Source organism: Harmonia axyridis, chromosome 1 (assembly GCF_914767665.1).
Source record: "Harmonia axyridis chromosome 1, icHarAxyr1.1, whole genome shotgun sequence".
Classification (NCBI taxonomy): Eukaryota; Metazoa; Arthropoda; class Insecta; order Coleoptera; family Coccinellidae; genus Harmonia; species Harmonia axyridis.
Window position 1 is genome coordinate 69,370,435 of NC_059501.1, and position 21,937 is coordinate 69,392,371.

The 21,937-nt window shown below is 33.6% G+C and overlaps 1 protein-coding gene across 1 annotated transcript in view; it reads right to left on the reverse strand.

Annotated features, from left to right (window-relative positions):
• Window positions 1-1,477: 1,477 nt before the first annotated feature.
• The window catches only part of LOC123688878, a 129,972-nt gene continuing 109,512 nt past the window's right edge, over window positions 1,478-21,937 (reverse strand). The window contains exons 4-10 of the mRNA XM_045627605.1: window positions 14,454-14,609; window positions 13,978-14,254; window positions 13,744-13,866; window positions 10,534-10,819; window positions 8,476-8,695; window positions 6,613-6,705; window positions 1,478-3,677 (exon numbers count right to left, since the gene is read on the reverse strand). Of these exons, the coding sequence (XP_045483561.1) occupies window positions 3,024-3,677; window positions 6,613-6,705; window positions 8,476-8,695; window positions 10,534-10,819; window positions 13,744-13,866; window positions 13,978-14,254; window positions 14,454-14,609 (1,809 nt within the window). The 3' untranslated portion in view covers window positions 1,478-3,023. The remainder of the gene's footprint in view (window positions 3,678-6,612; window positions 6,706-8,475; window positions 8,696-10,533; window positions 10,820-13,743; window positions 13,867-13,977; window positions 14,255-14,453; window positions 14,610-21,937) is intronic.

The window sequence follows — 21,937 nt, forward strand, 5'->3', positions numbered from 1 at the left end:
ACAGTCAGATTCTACAAAAATGTGTTCATAAGTCAAGTTTTTCTGATTGGATAACCCTCTGAGCAGCAAGATATCTTTCTAAAAACGACTGATTTGTTTTGAAATTTTTCGATAATTTGCAGGAGGGTTTGAAAAAATATCAATATGTAGGAATACATAAACGGAATGAAATTTCAAAGGGGTTCCGTGCTCTTGACAAGAAGAAAAAATGAACGTGTCTTAGAAAAAGACTCTTACATGGCAAAAAGTTTTTCAAATTTTGAATTTAAATTTAAAACATACAATTTATGACAATGTACCTTCAACGGCACATATCGAAAGAGAGAAAGGAACCTATGCATTTATTATTGATACCTATATGATTTTACGTTTGTTCAGGAAAATTATTTCAATAAATGAATTTTCATTTCATCGTGTTCAAATTATTACGTCATTCTATATTTTCAAAGCATTTTACTTTGTATGCTCATTGAATAATTCAAAAACTTAATTGTTTCTATATTTTGATTAAAATTATTAGGAATGAATCATTAGGATAATTTCAATACTTTGGACACTCAGGACATTAAAAAGACTGGTTTCAAATTGTTTGAAATTCAGTGAAAAAAATCACATAAATGAAAATTCAAACTAGCGCCTAAATTTTGGTCGAAAGGAGATTGAAATATTTTTTTTTACTGGAACGAAATATGGAATCTTCATTTTGAAACAATATAAAATGTTGAATCGATTCAAGGACTGATCAAAATGATACGTTTTGACTTCCTGCCAAACAATTTGAAAGAAATTATATAAATATTATTCTGATATACAAGGTGTTTCTAAATTGGTGGTATAAACTAAAATGAGAAATTTAAAGAAAGAAGGTCCCTCAACCTGAGCCAGCAAACGCTTTGTTTTCGAGATACCTACAGGGGTGTTTTTTTGTAATTATATTTTGAGGGTGTCTATAAGAATTCATAGCATTTTCATTAATCATAGTTACAGATCAGGACAATAAGCACCAATATACTTATAGTTCATTCATTCATCACATCTAACTTAACTTACTGGATTTTGTATCAATTTGAATTTTGTTGAGAATTTCGAGAACATTGTTTGAATTTTTTCATCAAAATCGGTAGCAGATGAAACAACAAGAAACCGAGGTTCGACACTTAAAAAATTTTTTTTAATTTTTTTCAAACCACCAATACTAATTAAAAAAAAGTTCTGGATCCCGTAGATTTCAAATAAAAATTGGCATATCATGTGATGTATACTCCTGAACGAAATATCTAATCCAACTCATCTCGTGAAGTGCAGGTACTCACATTTCAGAAAAAAGAATTTTAACGCCCTGTATCTCCGAAACAAAGTGTTTGCGGGCCTTTGTTTATAGATTTTTTTTTCGTGAAATATTGCGGAAAATCCTTTTTTTTTTCGTACCTTCAATTCCCAAAATACCCCGTATACCAAACCATCAAAAACTAAACAATGATTTTGTAAAATTTTATTTTCCCTCATATTTACATTATAGCCTCTGAAACAATGTGTTAAGAAAAATGAGCAAATAATTCATATTATAATATAAATTAATAAATATTGTGAATAGTAAACATGAATTGAATATTGTGGAATAAAACATTTTTATTTCAGTTATATTAAAATGAAAATAACAGGTTTTAAATCATAAATTATAGATATATTTGATTGTTACGAAATTTAATAAAAAAATCATTTATTAAGTTAAATAAAACCAAGAATATCTTTGAGTGATTTTGCGACAATCCAAATCAAAGTTTGAATTCATATAGCGAAATACATTATCAACTGAATTGAAGGCATAAAAGAATGACATGTAAGTGGAGAATTTTTAATTGTTTATAGAATATTGAAACCAACAATTAATGAACAGAAGGAAATATTAATCCCTAATGCAATAGGCATTTATAAACTTCCAATCTGGAATAATATTGGAATAATTAAAAATTATGCAAATAAATATTTTCTCAGAAATAAAATTATTGTGGACCACAACAATAAACTCAATACTACGGTGCAATAAATACTTAATAATATATTCGTTAAACCGTTTGGTCAGAATTTCACTAAAAACTATCATGAATTATGCATTTCCTCAAACTAGCATAAATGAGCAATTAATTTGGCATCAAAATGAATAGTGTAAAATAAAAACTAATATAACGAAGAGGAAAATTTAACGGAAAAACATAACTCATTTACAACTTCATATAAATAACGATTCCCTAAACCAATAATCAAGACCAAACGTCCAAAGTTGCTATGTACATGTTGCTATTGCCTGTTTCGATTAATTCTATATATTTTTACACATATATTGCATTTATGCCCTTAAACAAACTGGGAATTCTGACTAACTTAGAAGTAAATATCGTTGAGCAAAGAGCTTGATACATCAATATAATAGATAGATATTTTATATAATTCCAGGAAATCAAGTAAATACACGAAGAATTTATTAGCAAACTGAAAAAAAAACTGTAGACCAAAAATCTAACGAAAAATCTTTGAATATATTGAGATAACTTATGTCCCAGCAAGATTTGAATAATAAATATGCACCATCAGAAAAAAATTCCGCAAGTTATTTGAGGAGACAAACCCTAAGCAAAATATAATTGCATGATCAAATATAGTTTCCAATCTGAGAAAAATAAATTTAAATTCAGATCAACTCATAATCGAAATTATCATTACAAACGATAACTTAATATTATAAAACCAAATATTTAAAAAGATCGGGAGTACAAACTGATTTCTACAAAGATAAAACAACAACAATCCGAAATACTTATAATATAATCGAAATTGAATAATTCGTCTAAACAGAAAAGTTATCTGATTCACAATTAAAACTGAGTGTTCTCCTTCAAGATATTTCGAAAGAAATATATTGTATCGATATGATCGTTCTTAATGTAAGCACTAATCTATTGACAGTCTTCACGAACTGTTCCATAAATGTTTCACGGTATCCACTAAACGATCTAGTGCTGTTTTCATTCGCGACGATGAAGATCTTCACTTTTACCATTCATGCTTGTCATCACTAACGAATTGTCTACTGAACCGTTAGTTTCTCTCAATTCGATTGGACTGGCCATCCCAGTGTTTCTGGCGCCTAAGAAACGATGTCCTATCCAGTTAGAGAATATGCTGAGGGAGATGGACCTATGGGCTTCTTCCGCCATGTGCTCCTTTTGCAACTGGTATCTATACAGCAGAGATCCAGCGACAAGTGCTGACACCACAGCTGAAACGGCAACCAGTATAAACAGCAGACTGAAGCCTGGCACTGGCATGCAGATGCCGTAAACCACTTCTTCTCTGATGCGCCCTTGGAAAACTGTAACAGCTTCCGCTCTGCCATCAGGACTGAAGGCCAGATCAGCTTCGGAGATGACGTCGTAAAGGCCACTAACGCCAACGTCTGCACTCCTAACTTTTCTGTCTGAAATCACCACAGATCTTCTCCTTCTTTTTATTCTTCTGGTGCGATGACTTTTGTCTTCAGAAGAATCGACTGTTACGTTGTTCTCAGATGAATCTGGCATTGGTGATGGCCTTTCACTTCTTGGCGAAGATGGGAGGTTGTCGTAGTCGAGAGATCTTGGTCCATGGGGGAATTTATCGTGCATAGACTCGATCAGATCCTATAAAATAAAGAAATTTACTTCAGTGTTGGAGGAAAATGATATAAAAATTGAATATATATGAGGTCAGATATGTACAGATCTCCGTGCTGTTTCATATTTCTCTGATTGCAATCCTACAATCGCGATTTCTTCTGCTATTGCTAATCCCCACAAAATTTTCAATGACGATGAATTATCAGTATTTAACAATTGATTGAATTTCCGGGATAAGTCTATCGTCTATGTAATGACGAAACTGAGTTACTCAGTAGCTACTGAGTTGCTCAGAAGTAACTCAATACTTTTAAACTAATGACTGGTTCATTTGACAATTACGTGAAATAGTCTAAGCAAAATAGATACTTTGATAGGACTACAATTGTGTTCATTGATGTTTTAGAAGTTTGGTCACTATTTAAGATATTGTAATAAGTTGCGTATTGTATATGAAAAAATAAAGGTGAAGAAACGCTAAGACAAACTGTCAACCCAGTCGTATCATAGAGTGTCAAGATCCACGCTCCAGACAACTAGCTCTACAAGACTCTGATTTTAAGCTCCAAATGGTTTGAAGAAGAAAGTGTCAAGCCTTTGGACTTGTATCCTATCAATACATCTGAATAGACTCTGGGTTGATCTACTAAGTTCAAGCAGCTCGAAAAGAGGTGGCTGAAGCAACTACCAACCATTGGCGTAATTATTCAAAAACTTAAGGGGGGCTTTGGACAACAAAATTTTTTGCCCCATGAATCTAAACCAGATTGATATGGATGACATTTTCTTTATTTTTATTTTCATTGCCACACTGACACCAACCATTTTGATGATGATAATAACAGCTAAGTGGTAACAGAACAATATTTCTCCGGATTACATGTCAATTAAGTTTTTGCAATTAACTACTTATTAGTGGGTAATTGTAGATTGATTTTTTTCATATGAAACTTCCACATTGCCAAAAAGAGTTTCTTCCGGTTAATACCCTGTCGTTGCCTCTATATATTTCTTTGTTTTTTAAGATATTCTTTATAAAAAAGAACAGAGCACCGACTCCTATTGGTGCCTTTATTGCGCTGTATGAGTTTACTAAACTATAGAATAAGAATAAAGGGTTTTCCAATAAATGGTTTGATTTTGAATAACCCGCTATCTGGGCAGATATCAATTTTGGATATGTCATCTTTTGACATTTAACAAATGAAAACCACACCATTGCTAAATATAGAATGGTACACGATTCAACAGCGCATTGAAATTATTACAATGCACTACAAAATGATGAAAATTTTGTAGTCAATTGAAAGCACCTTTGGGTCGTCGTGAAGTAGCTTTTCGGCCGGCAATAATGAAAATGGTAGGAAAATTTGAGTTGTTGGGAAAATTTTGTGATGTGGTGAATCAAAACCGTTTGCGTTGCCCAAGAATTACTAAGAATATTGCTGATGTAGCCCGTAGGGTTGACGAAAGCTCAGATTGGTTGATTCCTTGTCGATCTTGGGAATTAGGCATTTCACAAATGAAATCGTAGCGTATTTCGATGTGGACGACGTTTATTTTCAACAAGACGGCGCTACGTGCTACACAAGCAAAGAAACATTTGCAATTATGCAAGAAATGTTTCCTGGCTGTGGTATTTCTCGAAGTGATGATCACAATTGACCACTAAGATCTTGTGATTTAATGTCTTCTATCTTTTCTTCGAAACATGTGGAAGATAAGGTCTATTTTAATGCTCCACCATTCAAGACATTAAAAAAGAAATTAGTGTTACCGAGGACATCCAGCCTCAAATGTACGAATTGGTTCATGGAAATAGTGCTGCAACCGTAGCCATGGTGGCCATCTGTTCGGATTATCCAAACATTACTGTAGTAGGTAAAAAAGAACAAAGTAATTTCCACAAATGTGTAATCTGAAATGAATTTCCATGAATTTCGGAATGAATCCATTAAATGGGAAATAATAGGATTTTTTCGATGTTTACTTGATTTTCTATGGTTTTGATGACGCTATCAACAGGAAATCAATCAACAAAGCTTGAAAACATTATTTTATATAGATATAAGTACACAGAATATCAACTCGGTCATATCTCTTGTCTCTGAATATTGAGTTCATTTTCGGATATTTTTCTTGAATTTTCTCTGATCCTGACGACGCCACTGGCCTTTATGGTACTTGAAATTTTCATTTTTTCATGAAAATGTGAATTTTCATCTCGATTGAATAATATGAAGCTTTGAAATTATCAGGAATACAAAATTTCGAACGGTCAGATTCTAGCATTCCCAAGTCATATTATGCCCATTAACGAATTAAAAAAAAACTGAAAAATTTCAAATTCGTAGTTTTTTCTCTATGACGAAAAATATTTGATCTGTCGATTATCAAAGAATTTTGTTGAAAAACGGACATATGTATAAGTATGTTTCATCCAATTTCCTGCGAATTGAATACAGTTCTTGAAAAATCCGACCGTTCATCTAAAATAGCAATTAGAACGAGCGTTAATAGTTATCGCTATCGCGTAACTGTTGATGAGCGAATGTCATCAGTGAACGGAGACGCACGTAACAGTCCACAGAATCGAAAAAAAATAGAGTCCGGGACCACGCGGAGCATAGAAAAGAATTCGAGAACTTTTTCAATCGCCAGTGCCATATAGACGTTTACAGTTAAGCCTTTTTTATTTCCATCGATCGCTAAATGACAGTTCTTTTAACGACTATTATTTAAAGGAAACGCGCAACTGTACAGAGTGATTTGTAAACGATCTGCGGCTAAATAATCAGCAGTGCCGAGCGTAGAGCGGGTGACGGATGCAAGCGCAAATTGCAAAATAATTGTAAATACCCAGAATTAAACTGTTTTGCTCATAGCGAAGACCGATAAATGTTCTATTATAACACTTACAACGTAATAAATGAAGTTTTGCAATAATTAAACATCATACCTTATGAGGTACTGCCGTTATTTCTAGTTCTTCGGAGTGGTCGTCTTGAGTCTCCGATACTGGCTGGTCGTACTGTTGTTGCTGACGATCGTCCTGAAAAATGCGGGATAGGATATAGAACTATTGCTTGACTTTATGGGCCTGACACATGTTTGGGGAATTTGCCAAAATTCCTTATTCACGTTATGTAGCTAACTGCATAATTTTATGATTCGGCCTAACGAATATTCTGAACATGATTTCAGTTCGTGATTACATTGAATATTCGTTTGTTTTACTTGGAAATGAAATATAAAAATGTTGGGTCATACCTATGTCTGTAAGCAAGAATTGTAAGCAATTCGAATTCGAAAATCAAGTATCAATACCTAATAAATAGAACGTAACAAATATCAAGTATGAGTTGAAGTTGTATTTTTATTGAAACATGAAGTTTATGCAAAGCAATCAATTAACATATAAAAAATAGAATCTAGTCAACTTATAACATCAACTCAATTTTCCCATTCTGCGGAATTAGTAGAAAAAGTTTCCGCGGAATGGCTGCCTGCTGATGAAATATAAACAAACTTCGTTCAATATGAATTAAATTGATTACAATTTACAGTATAATGAACTCTGAAAACTCTGAAACTCTGAAACTCTGAATTCTGAAGTTTTTTGTTGTTATCGAAGAGATACTTTCATTAATTTTTTAATGAAACTTGATGATGCTATCCTTGAGGACCTTATTCATTAAATTTCGATTATTCATAACAAATATGAAGTTACTTTCCTAGATGACATGATATTATACACATGCGTTATTTCTTCTTGTTATTTCATCTGCATAAATTGTAACATTTTGGCTCTTTACTAAGGGTTGATTATTACGTGCAATTTAGTTTTTGATATGGTATAAATGCACACTCAGTTTATGCAGATAGGTACTAAGTCCAGCCGATGCAGTTTGAATTTATATAACTATTTCCAGCTAGCAGCTATTGATATGAATTTATAGAAAACTAGACTACCGTGCTTCGAACGGGTGGTTTAACTGATGAAAAAAAATTTGGACAAAGTATGTTATGAAATGCAATATCACCCATAATGAAATAGGAAAGAATCATTTTAGTTTCAATTCAATCATCTTCTTTGTCTCAGGCAACCCAAAATACATCCTTCGAAGTGTCAAATTATACTCTATGATTGTTCGCTCGGTCGAAAGAAAAAGGAAAGGCTTTTTTCTTTCTGATACAATATGAAATGGTAGTAATGGGAACACTGTCTATTATTTTTCATATTTCTTTTGTCATTTGTGATCAGTAGGTTATGCTATTTGATCATGAGCAGATACATGCTTCAATAACGTTTAGACATTGATCAATAGTTTTATAGAAATCAGTACTCAGTTTTGAGTACTGAGAATAATTTAAGGAGTATTCATGGAAGACATAATTCAGCTGATTGGCTAATTATTCATCGTATTGCATATTAATTTGAAAGTGCATTTTCAATGCACGATTCAAGAGTACCAGTAGCAAGTACTAAGTCCTACTTGATACCACTTTCAAATTGGTCTAAAATAAGACGTATGGTGAGTTCATGAACTGAATAATGTCGTCCAGAAAAGTTTCTTGAATTACTCTCAGGATCATTTACAAATTGCTCTACGTATTCACAAATAAGCACACAATTTAACAATTTCTAAACTATTATACCATAATGGCATAACCCCCTAAACATAATTGATTTAAAAATGTAAAAAAATAATACACAGTGTTGCCATTAAAACCATTTTGAAATGCATCGATCCTATTAGAAAACCCTTCATAAAATTCATCCTTGAAAACATATTTTGTAGAGTAAGATTTGTTCACATACCTTTTCGTTCGTGATCCTATCTTCCATATCAGACTTTAGAGGCATATTTACAGCTGGGAAATTATTTTCTTCAAATGTTGCAGGTCCATTATGGTGAAGGATATCGTCGTAGGCCATATCGTTAGTGTCAATATGTACGTCATCGTTGTCTATATCGTTGGCAGGATCTGGAGATCGTTCATCTGAATCCACTGTGTCGGTACGATCGATGCTGTGACCGCTAAAATTTGGAAGAAAAGAATCGAATGATATTCATCATTTTAAATAAACTAAGATGAAAAATTGTCCTTCTCTCGAATCAGAACAGCAGATAAAACTCGAAATTCCTACAAATCATGTAAGCAGACGTAAAAGAATTGTTTTGATTATAATAGTGTTTGTTGTATGATTTTTCCTATACCTAATCCGATATTCTAATACCATAAAGGAAATAATGAACCAAAAAATCTAATGAATATAAAATGTGGTGAAATAATTGTTGTTTATGCTTCGAAAATAGTGATAATAGGAGTTAATCGTTATTTTCTCATAAAAATTCAATTCCTATTATTTAGGAACGAAATAATTAATTATTCACCGTTTCAAAATTATTTTACAGTAAATTTTCCATGGTTGACTAAATGGGAACCTCTTTTTTCACTTCCAAGGATGAAACTATTTATTTAGTTTTTATATAGTAAGCGCAATATGACATGAGATCAGTATGTTGGTGATATCTCTGGAATTTCAAGAAAGTATATTTTCTATTCAGGAGACTCTCTGATTCCAGTATACAATGAAACCTCAGCAATAGACTCTCGAAACGTTTTGACATCCACATCGAGCATCTGCAGGAAACAACTCATGTTCAGCACTCTGATTATATAAGATTGACAAGTCGTGGTCGAAGAAAGCTTAAGAACAATGAAGAATGATAGATCACCCGGACCAGCAAATATCCCAGCTGATTTGTTGAAATATGGAGCCATGGAGATCATGGTTTAATATGACGCCTCACTAGATTTTTCGACTGTTGTCAACTGTTAACAAGTTGCAGAGGAACTGCAAACTCAGATACAATATAAGTAATAACATTGGGCAAGACCAAATGTGGATTCATTTTGGGGAGTTTTTCCAGAGCCAATCTGATTGTTTCGCAGCAAATAACGGAGAAGGAAATTGTTGTCGGTCCGAAAGTTCACCTAGCGTTGGTTGATCTAGAAAATGGCTACGACTCCCACCCTAAGAATCGGTTGTGGAATGCTTTTTGAACCCTCAACGCGAAAAGATCTCTATTTCAGAATTTAATGAAAAATATTATTCCCACAATTTGGAAAAAACTGAGCTTATTATGACACCAACAGGCCTAAGACAGGGATGTAGCTTATAGCCGCTGCGCTTCAATGCTCATGTTGAAGAAACTCTCGTTACAGTTACAACGGACGTCATAGAGCCATAGGGTCTCTCACTCAACGATCCTTAGTCGGTCAAGCAAATTTTAATCAAAAAACGTCTTCTTCAGGTTTCTGTGAAGTTAACACTTTGTTATTGTGCTGAGTTATTTGTAATTGGTGCAGATTTGAAGAGTAGTGTGTTGATAATGGAGATGGAGTACTTGCGCGAAAGTGCTGGGGTATCAAGAGAAAGAAAAACCAAAGATGAAATAGAAAAAATCATGAACACATATAATACGGTGATTGATGGATTGATGGGGGGGATTGAGATGGTTTAGTCATGTCCTGACAATGCCGGATGATCAATGACACCAAAAATAGTTTGTGACTGGATCCCTTACGGTTGGAAAAAGCGAGTTTAGATCAAAAAATCTTGAAATTATTCAATGACAAATCGTGATTACTGGAAAGGAATGCTTTAAACAGAGAAGTCTAGAAGAGAGAAACGGAAAGGCGGCACCAGGCACTTATTTAAGTCAACATGTTATGACTTATATTTATGTCGTCATATGTTGTAACTTATGTTCCGTAATACACATATTTGACAGTCTGGCAACAACATGTTTGCTGTCTTTGCTTAAATGAAAGAACTATAATTAAATATTTCTTATCATTTACAACTTACTATTCGTGCAGATTTCCACCTTCTGCCTCCTGTTGGCAGTGGTCCAAACACCCGTGTCTGCAAATCTCAACCTTGCACTTGATATGCACACTCAGGGCATCAGGGAATTTGAAAGCATGGAAGAACGCATATGTAATGACAGAAGCTCTCTCGTCTGCCCCTCTTGCCTTGAGGAATCTGCTGATCATTTTGGGCCGCAAAACGCAGCCGTACTCGTCTGACAGCTGAATAATGTGTCCTCCACCATCCGATGCGACGCAGGACTTCACTCGCATATCAAACTCTCCTGCAAATTAGAATTTTTGAAGGTCTCCTTCATTTCTCAGTTTGCCTAAATGTATGTTATTTGTGATCAACATGCCAGGAATAATTTTGAATGATTATTATTATGACTGACTCTCAAAGAATTATTTTTGACAGGATCAATAGTTGAGGATCGCAAGGTAGCCAGATGTCACTTATATTCCAATTGAAAAATTAACGTCTGTAATACATTATAAGGGAAATAATGTCTTTGTAGCAGACAATGTTTTTTTCCGTAAAAAGTAACTCCTTGAGCGGAACTCGAACCCGTAACCTCCGAATCACAAGTCCAGTGCTCTACCAACCGAGCTTCTGAGGAAATTGTAATTTCCAACTGCATAACAAGCACTATGGACTAGTAATTCGGTTGTTGCTGGTTCGAGTCCTGCCCGAGGAAGTACTTTTTCCAGAATAAAACATTGTCTGCATGCCATTACATTATTTTACGTAAGAAGTAATATTTATATTATTTGTATTATGAAGCTAGTTTGAGACATGGCTCAAATATGAGTGCTGAAGATTAATAAAACCTTCGTTACCCGTACCAAATACCACTAAATTAGACCACGACTTGAACACTTGAGCTTTAAGTTATAATGATAAATTCATAGCATTTGAAAATTTTCCACGATGGTACAATTTTTGTCAATCAAAAAATGAGTAACGTTTGGAATTTTCTTGATAGGTTTGAGAGCTGAATAATTTCGAATGGATTCAATGAGTTTGATAATTCAGAGGATATATCTTACTATTTGTCTTTCCCTAAAATAAATGTATACGTTGAGAAAAAAGCACTGACGTGAAGTCAGGAAGCAGCGGTGACCACTAAAGCTGGAAAATGTTATTTCAGTTTACTTGCAGAATCTCAACCCGGTAGGATCTGTTGTAACAATTATTTTATAATATAGAAATATAAAAGTTTTCGTTATCCTACTTGAGGTTTCTAAGGTTTCGTTATTTTGCACAAAACATTAGGACAGCAAAAACTTCAAATTTCTACTTTTTCCCTTATCATGTTTACCGATGGAAAGAAATGAATTTCATGGCGAATCCGTCTGAGTGAACCAAACCTTATCCTTCAAGACCATTTTCGGCGCAAAATTCTCAGAGTACTAACTCATTGAGCGATTATTTGAAGATGAGCGCTCAAAAACTACCCGATCCAATAGAATGTCAGTGCTCAGAAAAAACAGTTCGAACGCTTAGCCGTGAAAAACATTCTTGATAAATCTGGTTGTTTTCGAGATATGGCTTCTCACTTTTTCACCAAAATAAAGAGAATATATTGCAATATATTTTGAGAACCAACAAAAATTTCGAAAAACTTCCATCTGCTAATTGAAGTAATGTACCCACAGTTAATATTTATTTATATACTACGATAAGAGGCTGATGGTTCTTGACAACATAGTAATTAAATTAATGACTATCAAACCTAAAGCAGCAGTCAATTTCAAAGAGTTTATCAAAAAGAGTACAAGATGCAAAGCTTCAATGAAATATGGACTTCTATAGGAAAACAATGTGATACTTATGATGTTATAAACATAATCATATCTTGTATAGCCCGTATGACTTTATTGGTACGTGCATAACTGTTGGCAAAATATTTAGTACTTTTATTGCATACATGTGGGTCTACTCAGTTAATACATCAAGTTATGACTACAAAAGTTGCATTAAATTGTGAAGAATGTACGATTATTTCAGACAATACAAATTCTTACTTCTTCCTAAAATCTGGATGAACATAACTGCGAAAACTTCTTAGCTCCACGCATTTTTGTTCAGGACGTGAGAGGATTATTTTGTAGATTATGTTCTCCTCTAATATCTCCCTTACTTCTTGCATTAGTGCTATGTAACACTACATAAACATAGCCTTGAACCCATTAATCGTAGCGTGAAGTCAATATTCATTTAATGAATCAGTGAGAACTGAGTAGAGAGTTTAGGTTACGATAAATAATTGAAAATTTGAGAAGGCACTGGTTTAGTATTAGAGAATTTGGCGCACTCATTTAATAATGGTTGAATGAAATTCCAGTTGTTTTTACAACATGCAATTCATCCAAATCAATATTTTGTGAAAGTTTGAGATAACTTAATATTTTATTCATTACTTCAAAATTTCCTTTCATATGACTTTAGCATAGGGTTTAGTGGGGTTATTTCGCTGAAGGCTCCAATAGTATTCGGCCGTGATTATATGTGGTTGAGATTCATCTCAATCTCCCAAATGAATGCCAAAAATGGACAAGATGAGCTCTTTTCATAAAGTCAGTAACAGTGTGTCTACTTTCCTTCAGAATATATTTACCACATTCATAAAGAAACATGATTTCTGTAAGTCATCTCGATGTTTCTTTATGAACTTAGACGTAGCTATGTAACTACGTCTGCTTGTGGATGTCATTGTTTCAGTTCAGTATGTTGATACTATACTATATAATGACTTCACTTATCCTCCCTTGATCATTCAAGTAATGATTATCCTGACTCAATTCAGTTGGTATGAAGTATGTATGGTTAGAGAGGATATAAGGCAATTATAAGAATAAAATAAGTGATTTAGAGCATGGTTTGGGCAAGGCCTATTAACATAGTATAAGAAGGTTGATTCAGATATGATTTCAGGTATTTATTAAGCTAATTAGATTCTAATTTTGAGTAGGAAAGTGCTAATTTGTCCTTTAAAGGTTTATTTATTTCATTACATTATTATAATTATGATTATGATTAATATCAGATCCTACATCTCAAAAATTAGAGCTGAGAAAAATAGCGTTTGTTGGATTTCCTGATCCATTTTTTTTTAATTTTCTTAACCTTTGTATTCATTTCAATTTCAAATACAGATTTAGCCAAGCACTTCACCACTAGGGAGAGCATTTAGTTATTACTTACCTCTATAATCGTTTATTGCTACAACCAATGTGAGCGTAGATCCAAGAGGCACAATTCCAGTTACTGGTGGAGCCCACGGTCCTTTTCCATGCTGTATTTCCATCCAGCAATCAACGTTGTCCCCTAGTCAAAAAATAATATAATGATTAGAGGCAAGAAAATTCGAAACTATGAAAACTATAACAGAAAAACAACTGCCATTGTTTGCTATGCAAAAAAACTTAATCATCTTACCCCTGAAATCCAACTGAATAACATCAAGATCAGCGATCACCATGGGAGGTTTGGTGGCAGTCTTCTCATAGTCGTTGAACCACTCGCATCTCAGTCTCTTCGCCTCATCCCATACCTCCAGAAGATCCTTGTCGTACTGGACCACCACCGTATTTTCATAGAATTGACCGTGAAGATCAGGTTTGGTGCCACACCTGGCGTATGCTATCCTGAAGGAGAAGAAGGTTTGTCCCGTGGATGGTGGAACATAAACGCATCTTGGATCACCGTGTTGACCCTGAAATTGATAGAAATATAGAACCATCATTACTTTCTCTGGGAAATTATTGAAAAGTTTATTTTTTTTAAATCTGCGATTATAAATTTGTCGAAATGGTTGTGGTGTAAGGGTTTCGTTAAGGTTTTGTACTGACTATATTCTATATTTGCTTGAATCTTCGCATAGTAATTAATAGATACAACTGAGAAACACATACCTTCGACGACACAATTCCCTCGAAAGGTTGTGAAAACGTTAAATGGACGTCCATATGGTCCTTCCCACACATGACGTCCAAAGATTGAATTGAAGGCATTCCTGACGGCCTATCCAAGGGCCAGACGTCTCCCGAATCGGAGGAAACATTTTTTATCTGCAAAAAAAATAAGATTGAAATACTTCCAATAATGGGAACCATGTAGACATATAAACAATCAACCTCAATCATCAAAAAGTGTTTTCATATTAATATTCATCATTGTAACGAGTTGTATATAATTTTACTTGGATCGAAAAAGAGGAATAAACTTCTAAGATTTATTAAATACCAGGACTAGAATTGTTAATTTCTTTGTACGACGCTATAAAAATAAAACCATCTTGGCAAAAGCACGGTCGACTGTAACTACTACTCAAACCAAACAGCAAACTATTATTATAAATAAGTTGAAAATCTTAAATGAATTGCATATACCAAGCATTACGTATGTAGAAGGTACCTGATACTTACAATATTTAAAAATACAAGAAGTTACAATATACTAAACATTAAATGCAGCAAGAAAAACAACGGTTGGCGACAAGAGAAAAACTGAAAATAGAAACTATCGAAAAAATATTAAGAAAAGCCAATAAAATACTAAAACAGCACAACAACAGAAAATTAAGAAGAATAATAAAAAATCCTAAAACGCGAATAAAAACCAAAATAAAAACGAAAATCATGAAAAGCAGAAGAGAGATGGATCTCTTTGATGATCAATAGTAGAAAAACAGTTCTCAAACAACACTATGGAGGCACAATAAGTCTTTTTTTGATCAATTGAAAAATATCTGCTGAAATATTGGGCATTCTGAAGTCAAAATGAACATTCGAGCACATATGCCTAAGAAGAGTCAGAAATCTCTACCGGTGTTTTCATTCTTGGAAGAACTTAATGTGGTAATGACAATAAAACCAGGTATTTCGAAGTAAAGATTAAATTCGCTCAAAAGTACCGGAGGAACATCTCAATCATACAAACAAAAAGAATACAAGCCCAATATTTCAATTTGACTTGGCGAATTCTCACGATGGTCTCGAGTCTGAGTAATCACTTCCTCTCATCTCATGCACCTAATGATTCCAACTGAATACCATATGATTTAACCAAAAAACCTAATTGGTAAGTGCACAATGATCCAATTTGTGAAATTATACTCGTTAAAATCGAGAAACAAATAGTTCGTTCAGGAAGGGACATTCGTGGACTTGTTTGTATTATATAACAACGTGTTTTGGACTTATTAGTGATTTTTTTTTAGTGGAACAATTTAATTTTTGCAAGAATGCTTTGGAATATTTCAGTTTTTATGCTTCTGTTTTCTTCCTCTCATTTACTTTATTCACCGTGCTTCATTGGTCACATTAAGAATGTTTAGAGATTCTTACAACGGATAAAAATTAGTAATCAACCTCGTAATCAACGTCTCTGTCTTCGATTTTTCATCACAAATAAATTTTCATTTATCGAATCTATGAAAACATTACAACAGAAACAATGAAGAACATAATCTGTGTATTAGGTATACGGCCTTCGGGAAATCAATTTTCATATACCGGAATTATGCGAAAACCATTCAAACAGACTTAGCTCGTATCTATTATATCATATATACGGGGTGTCCCGTAAAAACCACGTCAAACCGAGGGAGAATGTGGATCAAAGGATAACCCACCTGCTATGACAAAATTCCCATTATAAAAGTCTTACCGTTTTCGAGATATTTTTTTTTTTGAAAATAATGAATTTTTGCCCCTTTCAATGGTTTTGTCCTTACGGTTGGTACAATTTTACATCTTTTTGGTTAATTTTTTCAGTAAAATATTGCTGATGAATGATTTTGACGTTTACTTTAAAAACATCCTCCGAACATGAGAAATATTTTTATTGGAAATTTTGGTAGTGATCTTATTGAAAAAATCTGGATCTGCATGGTGTTTTCGCAAAATTTGCCGGCAAAATTGAATTTCGTTGAGGTGAATAATTATGCAAGTAATATTTCCGCACGTAAACAATTGCCATTGTTCACTAAGTAATGCATTATCGAAGATTTCTCAACAGAATCGACAAACTTAATTTAGTCAGAAACGTACCCATTTGGATAAAAACAGCCATATCTTTTTTCTTTGAATAACAAAGGACTTGTGTGATACCTCTTTGAAATCACTATAAAATAGACAATTTATTGGTGTCATGTGCAGCAGTAGCTCGGTACATTTTTTTTCCACTTCGATGGGCTAAACTTCATGAACAAAATAATTTACTACCAAAATTTCCAATAAAAATATTTCTCATAACTCCTCTTTAAAATGTTCGGAGGATGTTTTTAATGTAAACGTTAAAATCATTCTTCAGCAATATTTTACTGAAAAAATTAACCAAAAAGATGTAAAATTGTACCAACCGTAAGGACAAAACCATTGAAAGGGGCAAAAATTCATTATTTTCAAAAAAAAAATAACTCGAAAACGGTAAGACTTTCATAATGGGAATTTGTCATAGCAGGTGGGTTATCCTTTGATCTACATTCTCCCTCGGTTTGACGTGGTCTTTACGGGACACCCTGTAGAATCATTTTGACTTCGAATTCTGATCAATTTCGGACCACTCTCTGCTCAAGATTAGAAAATTGTAGGTATCTGAGAAAATTGATAGCCCAATGTTAATAATGGTAATGTTGATAATGAAGCCATTATTTGCAAGAATAATAATACACATTACCAGACAAACCAAGAAAAACTGCAAAGATGGAGAGAGAAGCCCCTGCATGGAAGACATTTCAACGAGGTGAACTAGGATCCTGTCGACATTGAAGCGTTGAACTATTGACTCACATCAGGTGCGATGTATCCAGAAACGAAAGGTTTTATTTTAGCCATCCAAGATCAAGTAATCTCAACAAGAAATTACTACAAGTTCTATATCATTAAGGATCGAACTATTACTGACGATCGATGCCGATATGGGTGTCCCACGAATGAGACAATCCAACATATCACAGGAGGATGTCAAATGTTTGCTGGAAATTAATATGAAGACAGACACGATGCTGTAGGAAAAATACTACACCAAGAATTGGCAACCATATTAGAACTAATTCATTCTGAAAAAGGGCCATATACTACAAGTACCGACCGCTGACCATCCTGGAAAACGAACGCTATAAACTGTACTGGGATCGTACAGTTTTGACTAATGTAACAGTCCCTCACAACAGACCAGAGATACAACTAGTCGATAAACATCAAAAAACAACAATACTCATCGACGTACCAAATAAAAACATGAGTCAAAAAGAGGTCGAAAAAATTTCAAAATATAAGGACCTCGAATTTCACATGAAGAGGCTAAAGTCGGGGACAATATAGGCGCGAAGTCCAGTTAACCTACCACACTTGAAAAACAACAGAAACAAGAAAAAAGAACCATTAATCGAAAATGATAACAAAAGTGAACTCATCTTGAACAAATCCTCTTTTCTTTCGAAATTTTTCTCAATGAGCACACAGAGTGCACACCACAAGAAATCAAATAAACATTATGTACCTTCACAGCAATTTGAGTGAAGGTGTGAAACATGACTGAACCGAATATAGGCAAAATAAGCCTTTGTCCATGTCTGCTGGCAACTTCATGAGCCTCACACCTAATGATAGAAATTTCCCTCAAATTTGGGGAGTAATTGAAGAATTCCCTGTACCGTTATCGGCATCTGAAGCACAAAAAAATCTCAACCCTAATACACGCAAGTTTATCTATTCTAACAATCCAAAAATGAACCGACAAGACTAGTGCTGTACCTTCTTCAAGATATGCCTCGTAACAGAATCAAGACAAGGATAAAAAAAAAAATAACCCATAGTTCAATTTGGACAATTCCAGGGCCCCACAGAGATATTTATGCGAGTTCAACACCTTTTCATCAATCTCGAGTTAAGTCTGTGTGATTTTCGTACCTTTATTTCTCTCATCTCAAAAAATGCTCATAACAAAAGTCAATAAAATAACGCAACTGAAATTGTAAGAAACTGTATTTTTCTCCAAAACAATTCTATGAAACAAACAAATCCAATAAAATAGAAAGCATTCAATGGTTAAACCGAAATCAAATGCCAAGAATCCTTTCATCCATTACTCAAATCAAAAATCTCTCCTATGTCATTCAATCTCCTACGTCATTACTTAATGGATTTAAAGCCATCTACGACGATGGGTTTCAATTTCTTCAGTGACCCCCAGGGTCATTTGATTAAATATCGAAATCCTCTTCAGTGTGCAAGATGAATATACATATTGTATTGAACATAAATTTCCATTAGACGCACTATTAATAGTGTGTTAGAACTTGTTTGGTTTACGTGTTTAGCTCAGTGTCTATAACAAGTTGAAGTCTCTGACATATCGACTGTGATTTCAGCTGATGACATTGGTGTGATGCAAGAGGCAGGTATCTCTTGTGAATTCGAAATTGTTGACGGTGTTTGATTTACATAGCTTTCTGAGTTTCTGGATAAACTAATTTATTCACCATTTGTTTAATTGATTTATATATTTGTATCATTAGTATTCTTAATAGGGACACTGATAATAGAAGTTCAGAATAGTTTTTTGCCAATAAAAACGATAAATTGAATACTGAGCTTCGCTTATAGCCGTTTCACTGGATCTTTTTATTTTATCATCATTTAAATCTATTTCCATCTACTTATTGAGAAAGAATTGATACCTCTACTCTAATCAATAATTGGTATTTTTACTACTGAAGCAATTGGAAGCATTGTAAGCAAATTTGAGATTCAATATTTTTTGGATTTTTCGTCTGAAGATAATTAAGTTGGAATTTCATCTTCCTCGGTAGCTCATTGGTGAGAGCGCTGGACTCATGATTCGGTGGTTGGGGGTTCGATTTCCGTTCGAGAAGGTACTTTTTCCGGAATTTAAATTGTCTGTAATGTTAATACATGTTGTCTTATTGATTTATATGTTTGGGTCACATGCGTATTAGATCTTTTCGGGACATTATTAGAAGATCGAAAATAACTTTCTGTGAAGGGTTGACTATTTAGGAGCAAAGGACCCAAGAAGCATAGTGATGCCACCATTAACAGAGAGTTTTTGGCTCTACAAAGATCAAGAACTATATGAAATCTACTTTTTTTTTCTTTAAAATTGGTCAATTTAAAAACAAAACGAATTATTCATGTTGCTTTTCCATTATTTCAATAAATCACTTTTGACAGCGAGTTCTATTCAGAAAAACTGATAAGAATGAATAGAGAAGATTATTTATTTAAATGTATCGTAGAGAAGAATAGGTTTCCTCGAATAAAATTTTTTTGGAAAAACAGTTGTTTCAAGGAAAACTAGGATATTTCGCCAGGTGGTATTCCTTTCGCGAGAAAAGTTGGACTTTCCCCACTTGTTGCACAATATACTATTATTACTCAGTGCTCTAACAATGAGGATACTTCATAAAAAAAATTCTTATGTCTTTGCTAACTAGAGATATGGAACCATCACTAAGATAATCTATGAAGAGAAAAACTACCTGATTTATTCGATAACCGGATGGTATGAAACTCAAGATACGCTACTGCTTCTGTCTTCCAAACATCTATCGATGATTTATGCGATCTCTGATGCGTAGGGTATCGGATCAATGATCGTAGCAAACTTAATATCAATTCATTTACATATTGACCTTTTTGACTCAATTTAAAGGATATTTAAACTTTCGCTGCAGGTTATATTTCTAGAAATTCCCCTGAGGAAGATGAGTTATGATGGAATTCGACTGTTAACTTTCGTAAGATCGAAACCACATGATGAGAAGTTATTAGCTAGAATTGAACTTTTATTTGAATTCTTCGACTGGATTTTCAGTGAAATATTTTGATGGGAGATTTTATCGATCTACAAACAGATAAAGAACTTAATCGATACTTTTTAAGCTTCTAATTAACCATTTTTAAGCGCTTGTTCATTTATCATTTCAAATTTTGATCCTTGAATGGTCTAAACCGATTTTTGTAAGATTGTTTGGCCAGCCGTCCGCATACACAATAATTTTCAGAGAGAAGAAGAAGAAGCTAGAAACTTAGAACTTTCAGTGTAGGTTTGGATCTAAAACTGAACTGAACTGAACTGAAGAGAATATCAACAAAAAATAACCCAATATTTTCGTTACCACAAAACTAACGTTTTTGAGATTCAGGGTTTTGGGATTCAGGTTTTTGATATAAAATAACAATTTCAGACAACAAATTTTGAGACGGTTAGGTTAGGTTAGGTGGGGTTAGTTTTCGAATTTTGAGACGGTTACATGATTAAACCGAGTACAAAACCATAGAAAATTCTGGAAGAATATTCAAAAAGAAAAATTTATCCATTATTTCTGATATTACAGATCCGATGGGGTGAACATTTTACATGTAAATCGATAATTACAATAGTGCCATCAGAAGCACAATAAAATTATGGTTAGGTTAGGTATGCCCTAATTCTAATGAGTGATTGAAATATGTAGAATTTTTCTTGCTATTAAGGAAAGTCTTTCGATGTTCTTTGATTCTAATCCGAAAAGATCTCTCCCTTTGTATATACCGAAAATATGAAGTTATGGTTTGGGAATATTAAATAGATAAATAGACACAATAAAATTTGAATATTATGGGACGACCATGTGAAAGTTAACAACTCGTCGCTTTTAAATATCTTTCTGTAGGCAATTTATTGCTGAAATTTCCAGGATCCCTTGTACCTACTCCTATAAAAAGGATAGTTTTTTTTTTAATTTCAGTTATTCAAAATTGAAATCAGAGGAAGCTAATGTGGAATCCATTGTTATTTGAATGAAAAAAAGTGGATATATTATAACTGTCGTTTAGTTACGATTAAAAGTTATATTATTCACAATCGTTCAATTTGTATGTAGAATTCAACAAAAGAATGAGGAATATCTGTCAACTTTCCGTTCAAACCATTTCTCGGAAACTGCGCAAGCCTTATTGAAATATTGATGAAAAAACTGGTTGCTCTACGGCACTCAAGAATCCAATCTGTGAAATTTAGAAGTTGAAATTATAGAATAAAGTAGAAATAATTCTTTCCTAGAAAACTATACTGCATAAAATCATCATCATCGTATTATGAATCTGTTATAGACACTGAATAAATAAGTTCTGCTAATAGTTTCCAAGAATCAAATTTTGATGATTTGAATAATGTGTATCTTCGGGAGTGAATCGCGTAGAATATAAAGATTGAAAAAAATTTATTGGGTCTCCTTCGAATAGCTCACGATCGAAGTCTCACAGTCTGTTACAATCATACCTATTACCAATAATGACGGTTTTCAATTGATTGAACAAAGACAAAGATTAGTTATGTAATTATAATTTAACAGAAAATAACGAATAAAGTTTTTTCTGGTCTGTTC